Source organism: Lacerta agilis, chromosome 6 (genome assembly GCF_009819535.1).
Source record: "Lacerta agilis isolate rLacAgi1 chromosome 6, rLacAgi1.pri, whole genome shotgun sequence".
NCBI lineage: Eukaryota > Metazoa > Chordata > Lepidosauria > Squamata > Lacertidae > Lacerta > Lacerta agilis.
In genome coordinates this window covers 25,870,528-25,895,541 of record NC_046317.1, presented here as the reverse complement: position 1 = coordinate 25,895,541, position 25,014 = coordinate 25,870,528, and the positions used below count along the sequence as shown (strand labels likewise).

At 43.1% G+C, this 25,014-nt stretch overlaps 1 protein-coding gene across 1 annotated transcript; it reads right to left on the bottom strand.

Moving 5' to 3' along the window:
• On the bottom strand, positions 1-24,267 carry SELENOF (selenoprotein F). The gene is made up of 5 exons (XM_033151657.1): positions 24,158-24,267; positions 21,802-21,969; positions 7,236-7,299; positions 1,548-1,597; positions 1-950 (listed from the first exon to the last, which is right to left on the bottom strand). The coding sequence occupies exons 1-5, from the start codon at positions 24,224-24,226 to the stop codon at positions 819-821; spliced, it is 483 nt and encodes a 160-aa protein (XP_033007548.1). The 5' UTR covers positions 24,227-24,267; the 3' UTR covers positions 1-818.
• Positions 24,268-25,014: the final 747 nt, after the last annotated feature.

Below are 25,014 nucleotides of genomic sequence, written 5' to 3'. Positions count from 1 at the left end.
GATTTTGTGATACAGATTTTATTGCCCTCTCCAACTTTTTCCCCTCCAGGGAACTCATGTCTGTTGAATGAAGGTTAAACTGTGCCAAGAAAGTGCACCTGACCTCAGACCTACACAAGCCTTTTGTTAAAGGTTTTAGATGTAGTCATCATTAAAGTGCATTCCCCTAGCATTCTTCAGTCACTGCAGATCACGAGTTCCACCATCAGAACAAGACTACAAATGATTTTTTTCTTCTTCTTCCAGAGCAGGCATTCATTACGAGTATTGCAAATAACGGTTCTATAAAAAGGACAGCTGGGAAATACAAAATGCAAAGATGCTAACCAATGTCTCTTTGGGAGGCAGAGAACATATTATTTGGCTCCAACTTCCCATGGCTGTACAAAGAGTGGCAGCGTATTAAAAAAATAAAAAAGCAGAGTAATCATCTCAATTATTGGGAGCTGACAAATAAGGCTTTGCCTGTAAAAATAAATGGCCCAATTATTACAAATTTCAGTATTTGCATTACATTTGTCTCAAAGCATTTCATTAATGATATCCATCCACTAAGATGAGCTGAAATGTACCAGGAAAGGCCATTTGTTCAGCCTGCCAATTTGTCAAATGTGCTGTGCTTGAAGCTTTCAGCTCCTAATTAAAAGATGTTGAGCACCACACAGTATGGGATGGCTCTGAAATTAATGCAGAAGCTGGAATGATTTCCGGGGTTTATCACACTTTGTCTGAGAAGATTACCATGATGGAAAATGATGTGAGAAATAAAAACTTTAAAAAACACAAAACATAATAATCAAGATTTTTTTTGTTTTGTTTTAGAGGCGCTCTAGCTTTTCATTTAAGAATTCTTCTACGCTGTCTGTATTCCATTTGAGAATACTCAGTTCTTCGGCAATGTTCCCACCGTCATCCAAGAGCTTCAGTACAGGATCAGAACCACGTACGTACTGCACAGGAAAGAAATCCAAAGTTACTGTCTGCCTGGATTCAACACACCTGGCAAGCTCAACCTTCACTTCCTTGCTTCCAAAAGTAACTCAGAATTATCGCTGTTGTTCAACTGTAAGTTCCAGGTTGAATTAACTGCTGTGGTCGGATATACATTCTGAATGTATAGCTATGTAGGGTGATTTTCTGAAACAATGACTACTATATGCGAGACTTTGATTCCAGACAGAATGAATTGCCACCAGCATAGCTATTATTTTAAAAGACAAAATGCACTCAGGACTCATGTACAAACTCAGTATTGTTGTGCTCCCCATACTAAGCTAAATCAGTTATTTACAGATCACAGAATTGTAGCATTGGAAGGGACCGCGAGGATCATCTAGTCCAACCCCTTGCAATGCAGGAATCTTTTTGCCCAACATGGGACTTGAACCCACAACTCTGAGATTAAGCATCTCCTCCTCTGCCAACTGAGCTGTCCCCTTCCACTGAAAACTTCCACCCATCAGATGCACAATTCACATCTTTATCCAATACTAAGGTAACATTTGATAGGTTTAAATTAGTAGTAAAAAACAGAAACTAGTACTAACCTTGATCTGCAGTCCCCTGAACAGTTTGGGCTTGTCACTCCTGACAAAAGCTAGAATGTGGAGGCAAAGAGAAAGCATTATTCTAAACTGAATATTTCTTCTCATGCCTTATAAACAAGATTCAAAGTCAACATGAAACACAGAAATATGTATAATTATAGTCTAAAATCTACCATATTGCAGAGGAGAATTGTAGTGCCTGTTGTGCCCTCTGCTCTTGCCTGATACGAACAAGTCACCACAATACAGAGGGCTGGCTCAAGACATTTTGCTGCTTGAGTCAAAGGACACAATGACACAACTTTGGCACAACTCCTAGCCCCTTCGCGGCAGCTGCCTTCTTGTAATCTATGGTAGGGCCAGACTTGCAATACTCACTTGTGTCACATATAGACAGCATTTGCAGGAACAAGAACCAGACACTTATTGAACAACCCTTTTCCCGGGTTTATTTTGTGGCACCCCAGATGTGCTGGTAGACTTTTAATATAAACAGATCACCGAAGCTAAACTGCAGCAAGTGGTCTAAGCTCTAGTGAATATTTGTTCTACCAGGGAGCAAATGTTGTTAAATGTGCACATGACATTTTGCTTCCCATTCTGTGTCCCCTTGCCCCCCCCCCGAGTTATTTCACTCACCTGAAGAAGGCACATGTCAGATGCAATTAGGCAGAAACAACCAGCATTTCAAAGAAATAAAAAGCTACTGGATTAGTTATATCTGAGATGTATATTTCAAAGACAAACCTTATTTTTGTGATTATATATTTAAAACTGTTTTAATGTTGTGCTTTGAACTGTTGTAACCCACCCCGGGGGGAAAGATTGGAAACAGTAATACTACAATCTGGACTAATGGTTAGGCTTTCATTTTTTTTTAAAAGGGTGTGATGGAAAAACAGAGTCCCACATTCCTGTTTAATTTGCCCTCCCCTATCTCTTGTCACTGCATGTGTGCAGTGTTAGAAATGGAGATATGAAAGCTAGGAGCTAAATGGCACTGTAACCTGAGGTTATGGGTGCAACAACGGAATGTCTGGGTGCACTTTTTATAATAAGAATACAAAGCTGAAAATGAACTGCAGCTAAAATCTTATGTTCCATTTTTCACAGGGTCAAGTCCTTCTCCTGCGCACCCCCTTAATATTCTTCAGAGGGTCTCTTCACCAGTCTTCAGAAAGTAGCTGGAAGTGGGGAGGCAGAAAAAGGTCCTCCTTTCCTTCCACTCTGCTGTTTTAACCAGAAATCTTAGGCACAGCAGTGCGCCCAGAGCTCAGAAACAGCTCGTGCTAATGAAATTCCCTGTTGCAAAATGCGCCCAGAACAATGGGAGCTTTGAACACTGCGTGTTTGCTGTTTCTTCCTATATGTCTCTTGTATGACAATAGATCCTATGCAGTAGCTGCAAAGCTCTGCACTATGGCAGCTGCCGGATGAACACGTCCCTCAGCTGCTGGCCTGAGGCCCACTGTTAAGTTGTCCAGGTGAGCTGCAAGTTGCTTGGTCAAATGACGGCCTAAAAGCGTCTACTTTTTCTAGCCCAGTGTTTTTCAACCACTGTTCCGCGGCACACTAGTGTGCCGCGAGAAGTTGCCTGGTGTTCCGAAGGGATCTTTGCGCGCATTTCCCCCCCCCCGCCCCTCTCCGAACCGATTCTCGGTGCAGGGCTGTAAATTCCTCCTGTCAAGCCACAGATGCAGCAGCAGCAGCGAAACCTTGCCGCTCTCGCCGGGCTGCGCCGCTGCGCCCTGGCTTGCAGCCTTCGTGACATGCGGCAGCTCGTACTGCCGCTGCGACTGTTTCACCCCGGACTGCTTCGGATCCGGTGCGGGGTTTCCCGCTCTGCGCGCTGCTCTGGGGCGCCGCAGGGTGAGGCCGCCGGCGGAGCGCCTGTCCTGCAAGTCCCAGCCTCGACGGCCCGCCCGCCGGAGGTCACCTTGCGTCCCAGGAGGGGAAGGGAGAGAGGTGGAAACTGCGTCCGTCCCGCCTATGCCCCAGCCAAGACGGGCGACGAAGCCTCGGGGAGGACGGACGCCTCTCCCTCCTCCCCGCGGTTCCGAAGTGGTGCAGCACTGCGGGGAAGGACCCTCGGACTTTTGGGGGGGGGGACACCCCAGCTCTTGGGACCTTTGGCGGCGGGGAAAGACCCTCGACGAACAGGTCCCAAGAACTGCCCGCAGTAGCGAAGGTTGAGTTGCCTTCTCGGGCGTCGGGTCCAACCAACGACGGTGACGCGAAGTCGACGGCAGCCGCTTCTCCACGTCGCCAGCCCCGATCTTTCGGGCATGCGAGGCATGTGCGCGCCCTCGCCCCCCCGCGTGGTTTCGCTAGCCTGGGGGTGGGTGAGTAATATCGCGTGGAGCTGAGGCGCCCCCGAACTCGCGTCTTCTCCTTTCGCAAATGCGCCGCTTCGCTTGCCGAGAGTCGCGGCGGCGCTTGGGGCATTTCTGCTCTTTGCGCGCGGAGACTGCGCTGGAGAACTGTCGGGGTCCTTGCACCCTGGGAGACTCTGAGAAGGGGTCCCTTGGTAGAAATCCACTCAGGGGTAATTCCTCACCTATGAATATGGGCTTTGGGCGAGCTGCAGTCACAGAATGGTAGAGTTGGAAGGGACTCCCAGGGGTCATCAATAAAGTATTTTATAATTTTTCATATTTCTGTTTACTTACTATTTCATAATAAAGTAATTATAAAATACTTTCTTTGTGTTTATTTGATTCCTATTCAAGAGAATTACTTTATATATAGTCAATATAGGCACAGAGTTAATTTTTTAAAACATTTTCTAATGGTGGTGTGCCTCGTGATTTTTTTCATGAAACAAGTGTGCCTTTGCCCAAAAAAGGTTGAAAAACACTGTTCTAGCCGTTGTGCACACCTCTTTGTCGACACATTTCTGTTTCAGTGGTGCAATGATGTTAGACAGAACAGATCACACTATGTGGAGAACAAACTGAAGCAGGAGGGTAGCGGGGGGAAATCTAACACCAGCTTTGCTATGTTTGATGTCAACTTAAACTATCAGACATATTGTAGCACTGGCAGCTTTCTAAATCTAGCGAAAAATGAATTGAGACATCTTCTGGTTAAAAAAAACACCCTGCAGACAACCTGCTACAGTTTCATTTTCTGATGAGATATTCTCAACATGGGAAGCTTTCTGAGGATGAGTGAGCTTCAAAAGCTTAGAGAAAAAACGGATGCAAGATGAAAACCTATCCGCTAAAGTTCTATTTGTTAGCCCCGAGAGTGTGTGCATATGAAAGAAGAGAAAGGAAACCACCCCAGAAAAGAATCAGCATTAAAATAAGAAATTCCATAAATAATAAGATATTTAGTATCCACCTTTCGCCATCAGTTAAAACCAGTGCATTTTTCTGGGGGTACGCATACACTTTGTGAATCCGAGTTTGGCTTCATTGAGGGGCAGTATTTCAATATGAGTAGGAAAATGAGAGTACCCCTAAACATTTTTTTTAAAGAAGAAAAGCACTGGTTAAAACCAACTGCAATATGCAAAGAGGTGCAGCTGCAGCTCGACTAGCAGCATTTCCACTGTGTAATCTGTGTAAAAGTCCTGGCAACCTGGCTATGGGAGGATAGGGCAAACACAGCTGCCTTGTCCCCCTACAAGCTACAAATGTGGCTTAAATTATAGAAACAGGAAGAGTTGAGATGCAAGAAGATTTTGGTTTAGGTGTGCAAAATGCAGGAATGGTCTGCATCCCCATAGAAAGAAAAGCAGGGGGTTAGCTCCACAAAAAATGCCCAAGAACCCTTCAGGGAGAAGACAGGTCTTTCATACAAAGAAAGGGCTGAATGAGGCTTAGAGAGCCAGTGTGGTGTAGTGGTTAAGAGCGGTAGACTCATAATCTGGGGAACCGGGTTCGTGTCTCCGCTCTCTCACATACAGCTGCTTGGTGACCATGGGCTAGTCACACTTCTCTGAAGTCTCTCAGCCTCACAGAGTGTTTGTTGTGGGGGAAGAAGGGAAAGGAGAATGTTAGCCGCTTTGAGACTCCTTTGGGTAGTGATAAAGCGGGATATCAAATCCAAACTCCTCCTCCTCCTCCTCTTCTTCTTCTTCTTCTTCTTCTTCTTCTTCTTCTTCTTCTTCTTCTTCTTCGTTTAAGGAGCAAAGGGGCCTCATCTGTATTTTGTGCAGACCTACTAGAGCCATCAGGGGAAGGGCTGTAGGTCAGCAGAACATGTTCTTTGCACACAGAAGGTCCCAGGTTCAGTCCATGGCATTTTGGGTTCAAAGGATGAGGCATGCCCAAGACTGTATAGTGGGGTGGGGAACCACCAGCAGGGTGGCCCTAGGGCTTGCCCTAGACATTTTGGCACCTTAGTTGAGCCACAAACCGGCACCCAAGTACCCACCAGGAAAGAAGGTCTACATCAGGAACAAGGGTGGGAGGAGACACCAGCACCTTCTCTTCACCAAGAGGCTGCTTTTAGAGAGTGCATTTTTTGGGGGCGGGGGGGACAGGACTGATAAGGCAGTGCCACCACAGCTGTCTCTGCCCCCCCCCACTGCAATTAGGTTCTTTTCAAGCCTAGCTGCTATGGGGTGAGGCTGACCTTCCTGGAGAGTGCAGCTAGGAACTCCTCCCTCTCTGGCTGCAACCTCCAGGAGCATCACCCTGGCTTCGATAATAAAGCTGTGGGGGAAGAGAGGAAGCGCAGTTATAACTGTAACTTTAAGAAGTTGCACAAAAGATTGCTTTCCCTCCTATTTTTCCTTGTGCATTATGCCTTTTAGAATGTGAGCTTGGTCATGGTCTTACTACTGATTTATTTTGCAAAGAGCAAAATAAAAATGCTTTAAATCAGTGTTTCCCAAACTTTTTGGACCACAACTCCCATCATCCCTAACCAGCAGGACCAGTGGTCAGGGGCGATGGGAACTGTACTCCAAAAAAAACCCCATGGAAACCCAAGTTTGGGAAACAATGCTTTAAATAAATACTTGATAAATAAAAAAGGAAAGCCACTACCTATCAATCGCAAATGATAGATCAGTTGGCAGAATAGAACTTAAAGCTGCTCTAATTAAGATTCTCTTTTCAAGCATGGCTATGCACATGTGGGTATTTTAAAGCATTATGAATAATGCACACACAGAAAAAACTCATGACAAAGGGGAAAATTCAGTGGCCTTGGACTGCCACCCTCAATCCTTCCTCTGCTTCTGTTTCTATCCAAGTATGATGAGCAAGATCTCACCCACTTCTTCCATCAGGAAAAAAAAAAGACGCCTGCCAGTTAGAAGAGTCATAAAATGACTGGCTTTATTCAGTTCAAAAAGGTTAACGAAGTCCCAAATGTAGGAAGTGAATCTGGCATTTTGCATTCATACGACTTGTCTGTTAAAAATGTACTTGCTCAAAAATAAGGCTAATGAAAATGATAGAGAAATGTACCTTCAGACAACTACTTAAAAAAAATTAGCAGCTCAATTTTCACTTCACCTAGGGAAAAAAATCTGACATGTGTTTTCCACTGCTCTTTCTTATTACTTGGAGTTCATATGTTTTACACAAAAGTAAGTTGCCATATCTATGTATATTCACAATAGGACAGGGTTTTGCTTCAGGGTCCATGCAAAAAATTCAGGTGCAATGAGGTCTTCCTTTAGATGATCATTGTTAAATAACTAAAAGGACAAATTACAAATTCACTTACCCTGGACTTGAGGGAACCTCCCCAATTTTCATCCACACACTTCAAGAATTGCCCCTGCATAGAGCTGCAAAAGAACAGAAAAAATATATTCAGGGAAGAAAATATTAAATCAATTAAACAAACTAAACACAACTGATGTATATAAGTGGGTTGTAATGTGTCACTTGAGAAACCTATTTATTCCTTTTAGGTTGCATAATTATCGCTCTGCTATTCAAAACTCAAAGTCTAATGAAAGAATGATGACCTGTCTAATCTATTCTGGATAAAGCATCTATTGGCTTCAGTGAAATTAGGAAGAGAAGTAAGCAAATTTAGAAGAATTGCCAATTTTCCAACCTGAGAAGGTGGCTTCCATGGTATCACTGTTCAGAATAATAATTCACTAAAAATGAATTCATCTAGGACTCAGCATTGACAGCCTCAACGTTCCAAGAGCAAATGCATTGCTAAGTCAGTTATTGTTCGAAGGGCAGGACCACAATACCACCAGAATACCACTTATGTGTTAACTTTCCATTTCACAGACCACGAATACATTCTGCAGGCCAAGCAAAGTTACCTATAGGATTGGATGAACCAGAAGATGTGCAACTTCATGGAGCAAGATGAGTTACATCTTCACAAATGTGATGGTGCGCATCCAGTGAAAGTCAGTTGCACTGACATTCTGTTGAAACCGCTATTTCCCCCGCACACAACTGACAGAGCAATCCAAACCTGCGACAGGCAGGAGCGGCGTTGCTCACAGCAGAAGGTGTGGGCAGGCAAAAGTCTGCTGTGAGCTACGCCAGCCTGGAGGTTGCTTAGCAATAAGGCCTGCTGCAATCCCATGAATCCCAGTGTGGCTCAGCCCCTCACCACAACAGGGCTTCCCTGAGTTGTGATTCCTGCATTGTAAGGGGTTGAATTAGAGGACCCTTGGGGTCCCTGACAACTCTACAATTCTTTCACTCATCCACACTTTTGAGAGGTGGAATGGGGACCTCCGGGCCAGCAGAGCGACTTAACTTATTCTGGATTGGGGTTGATATTCAATAGCAACAATGGTTATTGCCATTAACCAAAGTTTGCCCCATGCAATACTTTTCATAATTATTAAGACAGAATTCCAATGAAATCTACTCCTTTTGAGCATGATCATTCCGATAGTTAAGAGTTTGTCTGCAAAAGCAAGCAATTGCAGTAAGTCTGTTCATTTACGTATTTGATGCATTGGTATTTACCTAAATTGAAGCACTGCCAACTTTGTTAAAACCAAGTTTCAAGTCAGATCTGAATTTTGTCCTTCATTTTGACATTGTGTGGATTGTGACTAATGACTGGGATGAATAAGTGCTTGTTTTGTGACCTGCATTAGTCAATTCTTCTTTCCAGAATCGGAATGAAAAAGGGTGGAATAAAGAAAAAATACTGAAGTTCACAAGACTGTTCATTGTGAATAAGTAAACTCTGTGAACCATCTAAGCATGGACTTCCACTTCAAGAGAAAATAATATATGTTCCTTCAGTTCTACAAATATATTTGAGAAATTTTCATAAAATTATCTCCAGGTTTTATTTGAAGCTGTTTCAGCTGCAAGAGTCTAGTTAGAATTAATTTAGTAAGCTGAATTTAATCTTCCTGTGCATGTGATTAAGCAATGCCATACTTAAGGTTTCTATGTTTATTTCAGCTTTTCGCATACTCTGACATTTCTAAGGACTCCTTAGTGTACAAGCAACAATCAACCTTTCTTTGGGTATATTTCACCATCTGGATTTACAAGCAAATGGTCAAGTTTGACCCAGAGTGAGTCTAAATGCTTTCTATGCCCTTTGTATTTGTATCATTTACAAATATTAGTGCTGAGAACTTTCTATCTGGCTTTTCTCAGGATGACTGGCAACAATTTTGCTACTCAAAATTCTTCTCTACAAATCACCATGTAAAACATTCTCCAAGTAATATCTGTATGCTGGACTATTAACAAAATATTTGACAGCTATTTTATAAAAACCAAGACTTCAACTGCAATGGCATTTCACACTGACAAGTGACAGCTTGAGTTCTTATTGATACAGTACTTGCAAAGAGTCAAGGCCAAGTGATAATTCTAAACCACTTGAATCCATGTAATTAGCAAAAAAAATAAAATTTCATATTCAAATTCCAAATAGCAAAGCAGAAAACACTAGCAGAGGAATAAGTAGCATGTAAGCCAAGTAACAGGTAGCACTGGAAAGCAACATGTATCACTCAGAAACTGAAAGTACACACATTTATTTGAATTAATCCACAAAATAAATGTACAAGTAAATATATGCACATATTTGAGAATTTACACATCAATTAAAGAACTTTAGCATTCCATATGTTGCTGGACTCCAACTTTCATTGGTTTCAATTAGCATGGAAATCTACCAACTAAAATTCTGGTAAATTTCTGGCTAGTATGTAAAATAAAAGACAAGCCATTACCAAAGGAGCTACCATTTTGGTTTCTGGCAAAGAGAAGGCAAACAGAGACAAATGGGAGGAGTTGCATAATTGTTTTTTACTTATTATTTTTTCTATGTTTTTAGGTGTTCTTCATTTTATCCGTAAGCCGGATAAAGGTGGGGTATAAATAAATATATAACAACAACAACGATGATGAGACCAAAGCTGAGGCACCTATTCCAGCCCAAAGGCTGCATTTCCTTCTGGGCAACTTTCAGGGGGCCATATTATCAGTGGTAGATGGACCCAAAGGCAAAGTTGGGTTGAACAACCAATACAAATATGATCTTTGCAGAGTGCTTTCTACATACACTCACACAGCCCCCCAAACCCTACATCTGGAGAAGAAAGATGCATCATCAGTATTCAAGGACACATTCCAGACAGGCAAAAACTCATCTGGTCTCTGAGTCCAAGGTTCCCCAACCCTGTTTAAAATTTCACTGGGAGAAACCACGGGGAATTCTAAAAAAAACAAACCCCAAACATTATTCAGAACAGAAGGATAGCCCAGCACTGATAAGGAACATGAGTGATTGAATATCCACAATCTACTTGCTGTGTTGGAACTTCCTCACAAAAGAATCCAAGAGACACCAGCTCAAGAAGGAATCCAGAGCTTCCAGGGTAACTATCTAGAGATCTCTAGGAAGGCCCATTTCAAGTGCAGAACAATTGTCCTATGCTCTGTGGGGGGGGGGGGGGTAAATGGCGAGCAGTGTAAGTTTAAATCCCCATTTGTAATCAATAAAAATGAATAAATCTGAAAAAGTGCGGAGAAGGGGAAAACACCATAATCTGAAATGAAGTGCCTTTTTCCATTTCTATCCGACAATTCTTTGTATCGGCCAAAGACAAGGACAGCCTACTGCCCATATAAAAGCTACACAGACAGACTCATCCAAGCTATATGAATGCTCAAAATCCATATTTTACCCCCAGCTGCAATGGTCACACTAGGCAAATACTGAAGAAAATTTCAAAGTTTCATTTGTAATAATGACATGACAACTGGGAAAAACGGGGGGGGGGGGAGGAGAATGATCATTATCAATTGATACTGTCATGAGCAAGATGAGAATCTGGCCCAATGAACAATTACCACTACTTTGATAGAGCCTCTGGCAGTAGCCCAGAGACATAAAGGCTGCATAGAACTAAAAATAAAAGTCAAAATCCTTAAAGCTGACAGCTGCATTTTAATTAGTGTAACAGAATGAAACAGACTTTAAAATGAAGTGAAATCAGGTCACTCAAAGTAAAATCAGCCCAAAGCACTAAATGCATTCTATTATCAATTCCTCTGAACTGCATGGCAACCCAGATAAAGTTATTCTCAAAGATCCACGCCGTTCAAATATTTCTACCTCTTTTATCTCTTTGCTACACAAAATAGGTTTTTTAAAGTGAATAGTTACTGGAAAAGTGGATTTATCAAGTTATTGTGAAAAGGATTTTCATATACTGGCATATTACCCTTGGTAGGATGGGGAGCAATATTTCTGCTTACATGCGTTGCTTAAGTCCCACATTTTCCACGCCCCACCCCACCCCTTCATATGCTTTTCTGGCACTCTGGGGTCTGCTGCCATGCTCCCAGTCCACACTGCCCCCCCACCCCAAAGTTGCCAACTTCCCACAATTACGAGAAACACCCACAGATGCTGCCCTGGTGTTCTCAATAGTGCTATTTTGAGTGGGTGAACAGAAGGGTCTTCCTAGCACTGCTTTGAAAGTGGTGCCAGTGTGTTCTTTTCCTTTGCAGGCTGTTTTAACTCCTGTAGGTCTAAGGCTGGAGAATGGACAAAAGGGCAGTTCCACTGCATTATGGAAAAAAGCACAATTAAATGGCAACCGTCCATTCTGGCTCCCTCTGCCCTTTTCTGAGAAGTGTGTGCATACAGTAGGACCTGAAAGCACTGAATGGGGTTCAAGCAAATGGGCAACACCCCTCCCACTTTTTTTTTAAAAAAGTCGCAAGGATGTGAATGTGAACATGTCCGACAGGGGAACAAGTCTGATAGCTTAGTTAACTGCCCGAGACAAGCAGCATTATGTGTAAGGTTTAAAGGAGTGTACATGTGCATATAAGAGAACGCGCTCAGAGTCAGAACTTTGCTTTCCATTTCACTGCTGCTCTTTCCGCTACCAAAGAGAGAGGCTGCCATTCAGCTTGAAAAGCCAGCTGTCTTTGGTTGCAGAGCAAAAGCTGTAAGAGGAATCTGTGTAGGGAAGAGGAAGAAGCATGTCCTCCTTGTTCTCTTGGGATGTGGCCACTTTATATGTCTATACTGAGTTGGGTTCCCATATTTCAAAAAGTAGAAATCCGGACACAAATGTTTTTGCAAAATTTGAGCTATTTTTAAGGGAAATCGCAAAAATGACACTGCCAACACGGGTTGCCATACATCTGGATTTTCCCGGACATTTAAGCAATTTCCACCCAGACACAGCTGTATTTCGGCTACGTCTGGGAAATTCTGGACATATGACAACCCTAATACTGAACCTTTTGCATCCTCATTGCTTGCTATAGTTCCAGTGAAATGAAGGCAAGAAACTGAAGGCTGCCTAAAAATACATGTAAGAAAGGGTAGAGGGATTCCTTTTTAGCGGTGTTCTGGTTTCCTTGAGCATTTCTGCAATTATCTGGAGAGCCTTGGTCCACAGAGCTGAACAACCGACCAAATGCCACAGTTCCAAGCGCAGCAAGCAAGTTAGCTTCAGGCATACCCTGCAGCACAAATCTCACTGGAAAACAAGCTCAAGGAAGACATCACACTAATCTGACTGCTGACTAATGCATAAAAGGAAAAATATTTTAAAACCACCAACATGTTAAAGAATTGTTACATCAACATCAGAACTATCTTCCGATATTGAAGAAGAAGAAGAGTTTGGATTTGATATCCCGCTTTATCACTACCCGAAGGAGTCTCAAAGCGGCTAACATTCTCCTTTCCCTTCCTCCCCCACAACAAACACTCTGTGAGGTGAGTGGGGCTGAGAGACTTCAAAGAAGTGTGACTAGCCCAAGGTCACCCAGCAGCTGCATGTGGAGGAGCGGAGACACGAACCCGGTTCCCCAGATTATGAGTCTACCACTCTTAACCACTACACCACACTGGTACCACACTTGAGAATGATTAAGACTGGGGAGGGGAGGGAGGGAAAATAAATCGTAATCTTCATATGCATGTAAATTATATGAAGTACAGTGGTGCCTCGCAAGACGAAATTAATTCGTTCCGCAAGTCTTTTCGTTTTGCGGAAATTTCGTCTTGCGAAGCATGGTTTTCCATAGGAATGCATTGAAATTTAATTAATGCGTTCCTATGGGAAAAAACTTGGGGCTTGTTGCCGGCCGCAGTCAGGGAGAAGCCGAGGCAGGAATTGGGCCTGGCTGGGCCCAGCCGGAGCCTCTTGCAGCTGCCCTGAGCGAGCGGGGAGAGCGGTGAGTGAGCGGCGGCGGTGGGAGGAAGCCGGGTGTGGGGAGAGCGAGCGGGGAGAGCGGTTAGTGAGCGGTGGTGGCGGGAGGAAGCCGGGTGTGGGGCCGAAGCCGAGGCAGGAATTGGGCCTGGCTGGGCCCAGCCGGAGCCTCCTGTCGCCTGCCCCGAGCGAGTGGGGAGAGCAAGCGGCGAGCGGGGAGGGCGAGCGGGGAGGGTTCTTCTTACAGTGGTACCGTGCAAGACGAATGCCTTGTCTTCCGAAGAACGGCCATAGAGAAATTCGTCTTGCGAGTTTTTCGTTGTGCGAGGAATTTGTCTTGCGGGGTACCACTGTACGTTTCTGAGCACAATTCAAAGTGTTGGTGCTGACCTTTAAAGCCCTAAATGGCCTCTGCCTAGTATATCTGAAGGAGTATCTCCACCCCCATTGTTCAGCCCGGAAACACCAAGGGCCTTTTGGTGGTTCCACATTGCAAGAAGTCAAGCTACAGGGAACCAGGAAGAGGGCCTTCTCAGTAGTGGCACCCACCCTGTGGAATGCCCTCCCTTTAGATGTCAAGGTGATGAGTAATTATATAACATTTGGGAGACATCTGATGGCAGCCCTGTACAGGGAAGCTTTTTAAGGTTTAAGATTTTATTATGTTTTTATATATGCTGGAAGCCGCCCGGAGTGGCTGTGGCAATTCAGTCAGATGGCAGGGTACAAATGATGATGATGATAATAATAATAATAATAAATAATGATGATAATATATTGTAGTGTACCATAACTATGGTTTGTTGAAATGAGTCTTGCTTCATAAATCATGGTTTGAACTTGACATATTTCAACCAAACCACCTGTGCTGGGGGAGATGGGGGGAGGAGGAGGAAAACATGAGAGCCAGAATGGGAACCACGCACCACAAAAGTGTTTTGTTGTGATGTCCAAATGCAGCCAATGACCATTAGCTGAGCTACAACCCTTTCTCATATAGCTCTGCTAGGGCTGTCGACTCCAAAAACTCAAGCAAGGCCCTTAAGTTCTTCTTTGCCATCCATGAATGTGGAGATGACAGCAGCCACCTGCACAAAGCCATCACTCGGTTTCAAGAAAAAACACTGCTTGTAAAAGTTGACTTGGAGTATCTTTAGATTGCTGCTCTTTCGGTGGAAATCTTCCCGTTTTTACAAAAACACAAAGTGATAATTTAGTAAATAAGAGATGTTACTGACAATGGTATGTAATAGGTTTGCTAAAATTGCTTTAGTGGGTTCTACAGATTTAGGAGCACTATGCATTTTTATATGCAACTTTAGTACAATTCATAACCAAAACATAAGAGCGCCCGGCTTCTCCTAACAATCATATTTACCTGCAATTAAGGACACAAGCTTCTTTGATTCAATCAGATGATATAGGGTAACAGACACTCCTAAGTGCAGCTATTTTCAGCAACTGCAAAATGTTGGCAATTTCTTCTACTACTACAATTTCATGCACAGTTACCTTCGCCTCCATTTCATCTTTCCGTGTTTCAGAAACCAGCATCATTCTGCACTGGTAAGAGAGAGGCTTACAATGTGCAGCTGTCTAAAGTAATGCTGCTAAAGCAAGTTTCTGAATTAGTCTGAAATTGGATACAGGATTTCCGGATGCTGAAAGTCGTCAGTGCATTGTTTGGAGCAAATTTGCCAGTGTTAGTACAATATTTTGTAACTGATTATTGCTACTGCAATATTTTCTTCTTTGCAAGGAGCAAAGGGCATTTCAGTATAAGAGGATAAAACCTTGTCTTCACTAACATCAATGGAAAATTGCTAGTACTTACAGGTTCAACACCTCAATCAGCTGCAGTCCTATGTGGCATTCAGTGCAATTAGTTGTACAAGAATATGGAGATGTATGTGATTTATGCCCACAGTTCTTTATAAAGCATGTGTGAGGAAGCCTGCTCATATGCACAGATTATTGGAATGGGGCATATTTGGTCCAAATACAAAAACGGAGTGGAAATGAAGTACAGAGCAGAAAGGCCTTGAACCTGCAGTCATCCAAATAATTCATAGTAGCAAGAATGGATTTAACTGCACCTTGCTTTTTGTTTGGAAGACTTATATTTACTTGAAAACCTTACAAATGTAATCAAATACAGTTGTACCTTGGTTTCCGAACGTTTTGGCTCCCGAATGCCACAAACCCTCAAGTGACTATTCCGGTTTGTGAACTATTTTTGGAAGTTGAACGTTTGACAGGGCTTCCAACTGGCTGCAGGAACTTCCTGCAGCCAATCAGAAGCCGCGCTTTGGTTTCTGAAAGTTTCTGAAGTTGAACGGACTTCCGCAATGGATTCCATTCGATTTCCAAGGTATGACTGTAATAGTTTACTTTAAATCTGCTTTTTGAGGAACTCTTATCTCCATGGTATATTTGCTTTTATTGGTCTTTAACTGTTTCCATATGGTGCACTCTGGAACTGCTTAGTGATGAAGGGTGGTCAAACAAGTACATATTTGAAATAAACACTTTCATTTAAAAACCTTAGGACCGTATTCAATTAAATCCGCTGAACACAACACATTATCTCTTTCCATGGAAGAATAATTTCTTCAAATATTAGTATTGTCAATTATTTCTCAAAAGTGTGCTGGAGGATTTCATTTATTAAAAAGATTTACAGATGAAAGCCTCCATGAGCTTTGTGCTGCTGTGCTAAGTCAAGCCAAGGTTGTCCAAACTGGGACTAGTGGTTAACTCTTGACTTACCACAAGCTGTAGTCAAAGAAGAGTGCTTAACCAAGAGCCTGGTTCAGATGACATGCTAAGCTAAACTATGACTTAGCGTGGCAGCAAAAAGGCCATGAGAGGGCCAAAGTAGTATGAACTCCATGTTCTCAGTAAGCCAAGGCCATGTGAACTAGGCCTAGGTGAACAGCTCTTGTGACAATTTAAGCCTTAGCATAAAAGGTAAGCCAAGCACACTCACCAGGAAGGAAGTTCTACTCAGCTCAGCAGAAATTACTTTCAGGTAAACATATTTAGGACAGCTAAGAATTACCTCATAGTTTTACAATTATTATTTATAAATATATAACATTTTTTTTTAAAAAAAGATAGAGATTATGGCAATGATGCACAGAACTAATTCAGCCTGGCTTCAGCCTTTTCTATGTGTCCTCGCAGCATCCTCCCCAGCCACACCTCTTTGAACTCCCCTATGACCAGACCCCAAGATCCACTGAGCACCAAAGCAGTGTTGGGAGAAAATGCCCTGGGGTGTCTGCAGCCCCCATTCCTCTGGATATACTCCGGTGAGTGTAGCTCTGGAAAAGGCATCCCCTTCTTCTCCAGGGTGCTCCCAGCGACCTACACCAGCTGCTGTAAGCACACTATCCTTCTGGCTTAACACAGCAAGAAGTTGGAGACATTGTAATTCTAAACTACTAATTTATTTACAGAATATACAGACAAGCAATCATGGTGCTCTCTCTCAGCTCCGAGAGCAGAAGAATGCACAGCGTAAAAGTGAAAGTACAGTTTTACAGTCTCATACTGGAAGAGAGATAAGCCTGTTTTCCCTTCTCACGCTCCTCACAGACAGGTATGTGAATCACACAAATCATACAAAGCAGCTTCGGAGGACTGTTTTGCTAACAAGCAGATCAGCAGCCTCAACTGCTCTCACTGTAGTTCATTAAGAACTCGTCTTCTGTGTCCCTAAAAAGCACTTCCTGGTTCTCTGAGAGTGATCATAAATAACCAGAACAGCTCGGCTCCCTTTGCCATCTTTTGCTTCTGTAACCTGAACTCATCCTTCTTTTGGCGGTGACTAGAACTGCAGTTAACCTTCAGGCAGCAGAAGTGGGAGAAGGATGATTCTCATGATGAGACCAATAAAAGCATTTTTCTTCTCCAATTCCTTCTTCTCTCCTTCCCCCTGTCTCCAAGTCATAGAATCATAGAACTGTAGGACTGGAAGGGACCACAAGGGTCATGCCAATCCCCAGTCGGGCACATTAGGGTGCTCTGCTTGAGTATTTGATAAATTACAGCAAGCCCATGTAAGAAGCCACTTCAGCAACCAAAGCAGTCATGAAACAATGGACCCTTGTAAGAAATATCATCTTACTCAGTTTGTAAGAGTGTTAATTATGCTTGTTACTCTCTTGATGCTTGCTCTGACCAGCCTGACCTCTAATCATCAACTTTATTGAATTAGCACTTAGCAAGGCCTCTTTCAAGTCAAACGTGATTTGTTTTAAAACATTCTTAAAACAATACAGCTCACAGAGCGGAATGGAGGACCAACCCAGAAAGGCATGGGCGTCAGGGAGTGTGAAAGGTCAGCAGCAATGCACTTGCATGCTCTCAGTCATCCGTTTTGATTAACCTTAAAATCTTGACTGTTCATCATTTGTAAAGCATGCTGTTCTCTGGAACAAAGTCGCACTGTTGTCATTATTACAACCACAACATGCTTGTTCTTTCAAAATTTCCTAAAGCGCTCTTGGAAATAGTCAGAGCAAAACTATCTGGTGGCAATTTCCAGTCCCAAAATTGCCCCCAATGTGCAACGTAGGAGCACTTATGTGAAGATTTGGTTGGTCAGAGGGGTGTGTGCATGCATAGCAGTCTCTGTATCCATTGATTTTGTTCTAGAATAAAGATGAGAAATGCAGGTGGGAGCAGCCAGCGGGGAGAAAAACATCCCTCTGTAAGCCATCAGTTCAGACCTTTGGCATGAAAAACTGGTGGCCCTCAGGGGCTGGTATGTAGGACGTCGGTGGGGAGAGAGAAAAAAAAATGTCCAAAAGAAACGCAAGTAATCCACAAGAGGAACAGGAAGCAAGGAAGCTCTGTACACTGGATTCCGCAGAGTCCTCAACAGAGGAGAGGGGGATGCTTGCCATGCCAAGTATGGCAGATGAATTGGTATGCCCGTGGTAAAAAGGGATGAATAAGTATAGATAACTGTTTGCTCAAACTTAATTCTTCTTTCTAATCAAAACAACTCATTCTGAAATTGAACGAATTGAAGTTGCACCCAACAATGCAGTGATTCTAGCTAAGACCCCCACATCTTAATGAAGTGAAGGCACTTGGATATAAAGCAACAATAGATTATCTGCAAAGGCCAATGTTTCCTTCTGTTGCTCACAGGACATTTGTTTGATAAGAACTGTCAGGATTCCATTCTTGAAAATAATGAAGATGGCAGATAGTCTAGTCTCATGCCTCTTTTCAAGATAAAATATTCAGAGAAGCTTTAAATTGTAAGTAATGCAGCTCTGAAGTCTCTATAAATAAGTTCATGACAAACGTTGCTCCCTGGAGCTGATGATTTCTGAAACACTGAGATACAATTGAAGGGCACTTGATTGAAGACCTTCCCTGAATCAACAGGAATACCCACAGTATAATGAATATGGAGAACTCATCTACTAAAATTAGCAGGATAGTCTTGTACAAAGTGATGTTGCTGATTCTCAGTGGGAATCAATTGGGACACACACACCCTAGCTAAGTGATTGCTGCTTAAATGACAATGTATACAAGTAGAAGAGGAGAGAGCACGCGTGAAAATCCATGGGAAATGAAGCTAAAATTTATCATGGTTCTTGTAATAAGTGTTGGAAATGTAAACAAGTAGAAGGTACCTTTTTCCACACGTGGTGGACATGACCGAAAGTAAAAGACTTCTGGGAGTTGATTTATAACGAGCTTAAGAAGGTGTTGAAAAACACATTTATTAAAAAACCAGAGGCCTTCTTACTGGGCATTGTGAACCAGGAAATCCCAGTTAAAGATAGAGTAATTTTATGTATGCCACGACTGCAGCAAGTATATTAATAGCAAAGAGCTGGAAGACAGAAGTGATACTGACAGTTGAAGAATGGCAGATGAAAATGATTGACTACATGGAGCTCGCAGAACTGACCGGGAAAATCCGAGACCAGAGGGATGACGCAGTGGAGAAAGATTGGAAGAAATTTAAGGAATATTTAAGAACTCATGCAAAAATAAAGATTTAAGAAAAGAGCAGATAGAAGTAATAGGCTACAGTTAGGAATTGTATAAGAAATAGAAGAATAAGTATAATAGTTTTTTATATATAATATGAGGATAGGGAATTACTACAGATGTGATGCAGTGTACGTAGAAAGAGAGGGTGTGAGGAAGTCACCAAGACAATGTAATAGAAGTTGTAAGTGAACTTATGTTTTGTATTGATATTGTTTTTTTATTGTTTGTAGTGTGTTGTTTTGTTTTTGTATTTTTGTTTTGTTATATCAGAAAATATTTTTTTAAAAAAAGAAAATCCATGGGAAATGCAATTATTGCGGCAATTTAAAATGGAAAAATTATTCAGATTAGCTTATTTCTCCCTTGACTTACACGCTGTCATCTTTTCTATGTTAGCAGAAGAGCAGCTGTACTTTGCCGTCACTGATAGCAGGGTGGAGAATTGGTGTCAGAGGGCATGCCTCTTGCAAGTCCAATTCACATGCCACTTCTGGTTTGTGAAGGGCCAGCCCCCGTTTGCTGTTGAAGTGATCCTGGGGTTGGTGACAGAAGTTGGCATCAGAGGACATGTGTTTTCTGGGCCCAAACCCTCCTTTGCCTCTCTCCATTTGCTTCCTGTTCACTTTCTGCAAACTGAATTCCAGCATATGGATATTTTAATTTAATAGTATTGGGGTTTAACTCAAATGATTTAAAAGGGGTGTGTTTTTTTTAACACACCCAATGAGCATCTCTAGTATTTGATTCAATTACTTTTCTGAGCAGCTACTTCCATAGAAGTGTGAATGAATGAATATACTATATACTTTCTAGCACAGGAAGCTATTTCAGATTCCATATTTGAAATAATTATTTACAATTACCTATAGCATCCCAAATCCTTTTGGGAAAAACATCTCCACAGATTGTTTGAGCTGCAAGATTAGAATCCTCTTCCCTTTCTTAATGTGCAGGTCTTTCCTCTTAGATTATATGCCGTGTGCAATTTTAATATTTGTGCAGTACCAATTTTAGGCAAATAATACAAATATATTCCCAAGATTTCTGTAATTCCATGATAGCATCCTGTAGATTCTGCAAGCAGTAGAATTTTCATAAAACATGTAGATTTCCCAAAATTCCTTCAAAAGCACAAAATACCATGTAGTATAACAAAAAAAAAAATCCAGTCAGTTGGTGTTCTAGAACCAGTAGCTTCATTAAGTCTTAACAGCCTGATGGTTTCAACCTCTATTCCTTGCTCATATGCATGACTGTTTAAAAACGCTTATCCAAGGTATTTCTGATGCTCTCAAAGTTGATTACTTTTTGTAAAACTGTTCAACAAACATTTGGAAATTTCAAAATATGAATGGATTTCCCAAAGTATACAGTGGTACCTCGCTAGATGAATGCCTTGCTAGATGAAAGGCATTCGCTAACGAAAGGGAGACTCGCAAGGCGAATTTCCCTATGGCCGTGACTCGCAAAACGAAAACGTTTTGTGGTTTTTTCCCCGTAAAGCCGCGCTTCCTCCGACCGTGCTTCGCAAGACGAAATTTTCCGCTATACGACAGCACTCGCAGAACGAATTAATTTCGTCTTGCGAGGCACCACTATAAATCAGACCCATTGGACTCACTAACTTTGTGGAGGTTTATTTTGCAGGTATTAACCCGAACAACACAATCCTTTCAGACACTACAGCTACTGCAAGTATTGCTTGGTCAATCCAGCACAGGATGTATGTACAGGAAGGTTGCTTCTGTGCAAAGATTCCATTACTCAATTTGGAACCCCATGTGCAGATTGATTGTGGACAGACATCTGCGCACTTGTACGGCAATGCATATTTGGATGCAGGGCTTCTGATGGAGCCTTCTTTAACTATATCATGTGAATAGGAATGTCAATTTTCATCTATATTGCAAAGAGGATGCTAATTATTATATCATGGTGTCTGTGTATTGCTGAATGCTACAGCATTATGAATTGAAAATGAAGCCTCACTTGGCCCCACACAGAGTTTTGGGTGGTTGTTGTTTTCAACAAAATGGTAGAAAGAGAACAAGAACTCTTCACATTTTGTGCAAGGCATAAAACTGCCAGTATCCCAATGCCTTTATATAAATTTATGGTGTGACCAGACTTGGATTTACTGCGTCTGGTTCTGATCACGACAGCTCAGAAAGAATATTGTAGAGACAACAATGATCAGGGAGCTGTAGCTTTTCCAAGTTCCCCCACCCATTTTGGCAGTAAAGCAGTATATAAATTGACAAATACGTAATTATAATACTAAAACAAGCCCTTTTACCAAACGTCAGTAATATAACATTAACATTTCTGCATTTGTGAAACTGCCCACCCTTCCCCTCACTAATTGTGCATTTCCCTTCTGTTCAAGCCTGTAATATACCTCAATCTTTCAAGATGCAGAAAGCAGACAGAAGATAGAGAGGGTTGTGACATTCATGAATTAAGGGATTCAATCACAGAAAACTTTAACAGAAGAACCATGTCAACAACCTGTATTAAAATGGCTGCTAAAAAAATACAATAAAACAATTAGCTTTAGGTCTGGAATTCATTCATGTTAACACACTTTAAATAATAGTCCAGGTCTTCAAATCTAATTATTCAACCTACCTTTCTGGTTTCAGACTGGGCTTCTTCTTGGCAGCACTTTCTGCAGAATTCCTCTAGCTGATTTAAGCCAAACTGGCTAAGAAGGTCACAAGAACTGCACAGCAAGTTACTGGAGAAGCCCAGCTCTCTGCAGGCCTCTGATGATAATTCTGCTCCATATCCTGATGCCTAAAAGCAATTAAGATTTGTACAATTCACTTTAAAATCAGAATCTACAACCATACCATTCCAAAGTGTAACAAACCATCACTTCATAACACAGCTCTTTCTTTAAGGAGTTGAGCTCACTTCATCACTGAAAAATCTATGCAATGGCACTTAGCTGAAGATATATACCAGGCATCCCCAAACTCGGCCCTCCATATGTTTTGGGACTACAATTCCCATCATCCCTGACCACTGTTCCTGTTAGCTTGGGATGATGGGAGTTGTAGTCCCAAAATATCCGGAGGGCCGAATTTTGGGATGCCTGATATATACAAAGTAAGATCACAATCTGTAAAACAAAACAGCACAAAATGCATACCTAAATGCTAGCCATAAACACAAATAGAAATATAATGTATTAAAGTGACAATGCTAAATAAAAGTTAGATTTAGCCCCAGTGGACACAACGTGAATTACTTCCAAGAAAAAGTGCATTAAAAGTACTGTAAATTATTAAAATAGGGGAATGAGTGCATCGTGTTACAAGTTGAAGACAGTCACGAAAACAGGCTTTTGGCAACCCCCTTATTATGGATTAACATAATATTAAACTGTACAGTTAACACTTATTACAAATTTGTGGTAACTCTTCATTGAGGTAGAGAGCAAAAGAAAGACAGGTAATGTTGCCGTTTTGGTTTAACAACTACTCCAAGTTGCTAAACTAAATCGATTCTTTGTTCTTATTTTTTTCTCCTTTCAAAAACAGGCACTAATGCCCTACAATCTTCACAAGTGTCATTGATGTCTATAGTATCATGACAGCTGATGATGAGGGTGGAGCAGGAAGAGAGAAAGGTCTATTTTAAAATGTCCAAAGATTTCAACTTTGCTCAATGTCATATTCAGAATTGGCATCCATTCATTTTTTAACTGATGAACTTATGATTAAAAAAAAAATCACCCCACACTGCAAAGCAGGCTATGCTGAGTGAGCATTATAGCTTAAGAAGGGCTTCGAACCCGGGTCTCTTAGAACATAACACGCAGTGTTCGAAACTCCCATTGCTCTAGGTGCATTTTACAACCAGAAATTTCATTAGCGCGAGCTGTTTCTGAACTCTAGAAGCAGTACTGCGTCTAAGATTTCAGATTAAAACTGCGGAGTGGAAGAAAAGGAGGACTTTTTTTCTGCTTCCCCGCTTCCAGCTACTCTATGAAGACTGGAGAAGAGCCCCCTTAAGAATATTAGGGGGGGGGTGGCCAAGGGAAGGACTAGACCCTGTGAAAAATGAACGTAAGATTTTCGCTGCAGTTCTTTCATTTCCAGCTTTGTATTCTAGTTATAAAAAAGCACGCCCAGACATTCTGTTGTGCCCACAACCTCGGTTTAAGTTGCCATTAAGCTCCTTGCTTTCATATCTGTTTGTAACACTTGGTAACACGTAGACTTGAATCTCAGCCATTACGCGTTACATTAGTAACACCTACTGGCTTTAGCAGTTTCCTTCCGTGGGGCGTGTTTCTAGGTTCTCACACTCGCGTATCAGCCACGGCATAGGCTTTCTAATACACGATCTGCAGCGAGGCTAACATTTCAAGGGGGAGAGAAAAGGACGCCCAGTTAAACCAGGGAGATAGCTTTATATACATGGGCGTAGGGGTTTTTTTGGGGGGGGGAGGGTGAAAAAAATTGTTGCGTTTTTTGGGGGAGATTGCCCAAATCGCCTGTTGGCTTCTGCCTTATTGGGGGGAGGGGGGCGAACCAGTTTGTTCCAATAATTTTTGAGGGTCTGCCCCTCTCCCGGCTGCACCCATGCCTATATGTACACACACAATTGGTTTTTTTAATCTACCGCTCCCGCACAGTGGAAGGTGAGAAAACCAAGGGGAGCAAATCCGCAGAAACAGATGTCCCACGCATGGGCGTAGCCAAGGGGTGGGGTGGGGCAAGGAGTTGCAGCTGTCCCCCTCATAATCAATAAAAACACATAGCTAGTTGAGGTTCTTCCTCCCCCCCCCCCAAACAAAGGCCTACTCCCCAACAATAATCCCGGCTTTGGCCATGGTCCCAGGTGCCACGACAAGAGGCAGACAGGCCTGGTCTGGTTTTGGGGTCAAAGTGACTTCGTGTCTCCTCACGGTTCCGTCCACTCCCTCACGCGGAGCCCCGTCGCTCCCGATCCCCCGTTTTAAGACTCCCCTTACCGCCTGCCACGCCGCCAGCAGCCACACCCAGCAGCGCCCGAACCCCATTGCTCCTTTCCCCACCGCCATGTTGGCGCCCCAACCGACGACAGCACAAACGGAAATGCCTTGATAGCCCCCCCTCGCAACCGACAAGGCGTCCATAGCCCCGCCTGATCGGAAGGAAACAGTAAAGTGCTGCTCAGGCATTCGCATAACCATCAAGATGACTTCTAAGAAGGGGAAGAGTTCGGGTGTCTTTGTATTGGTGGTGGGACGTTTCAAACCTTTTATTTTCTGGGGGGCTTCTCGTCAGGCAGTTCCGCAAACACCCCAGCGGGGGCCTCTTGCGCTACGGAACACGGGAAAAGGAGCAAAGGAGCTCGGCCAATGAGACCGCGACGAACGGCCCTTTCGCACCATCCAATCCCTTCGGGACGGGGGTGGGGGGTGAGGTGGAAGCGGCCGGGCTTTCGGGACGAAAAGCCGCCCAATCGGAGCTCCAAACGTCCCTGGGCGGGGCTTTGCTTCGTAGCGCCGGCAGGCGGGCCCGGCGAGGGGCACGGCCAATAGGCGCCGGGAGGGCGGCGAACGACGGCCAATGAGAAGCGAGCGCCGGGGCGGAGCCCGCGTCCTGGCTGGTTCGACGTCGGTGGGCGTGAGGACGCCCGGGCGTTCGGTTGCTGAGCAGCGCGCGCAGGCTGAGCTCGTGCCTGCGAGCGGGAGTCGCCGACGGAGCCGCTGAGGTGTTTTCTTCGGATGTGTCGGTGGCCGAAGGGACCGTCGCTGAGGTGCTGCCGCGACGTCTCCCGAGAGATGTGAGGCGCCGCCGCCGCTTCCCTTGCCCGCGGTGTGTGTGTGGTGTCCGCCGCCCCCCC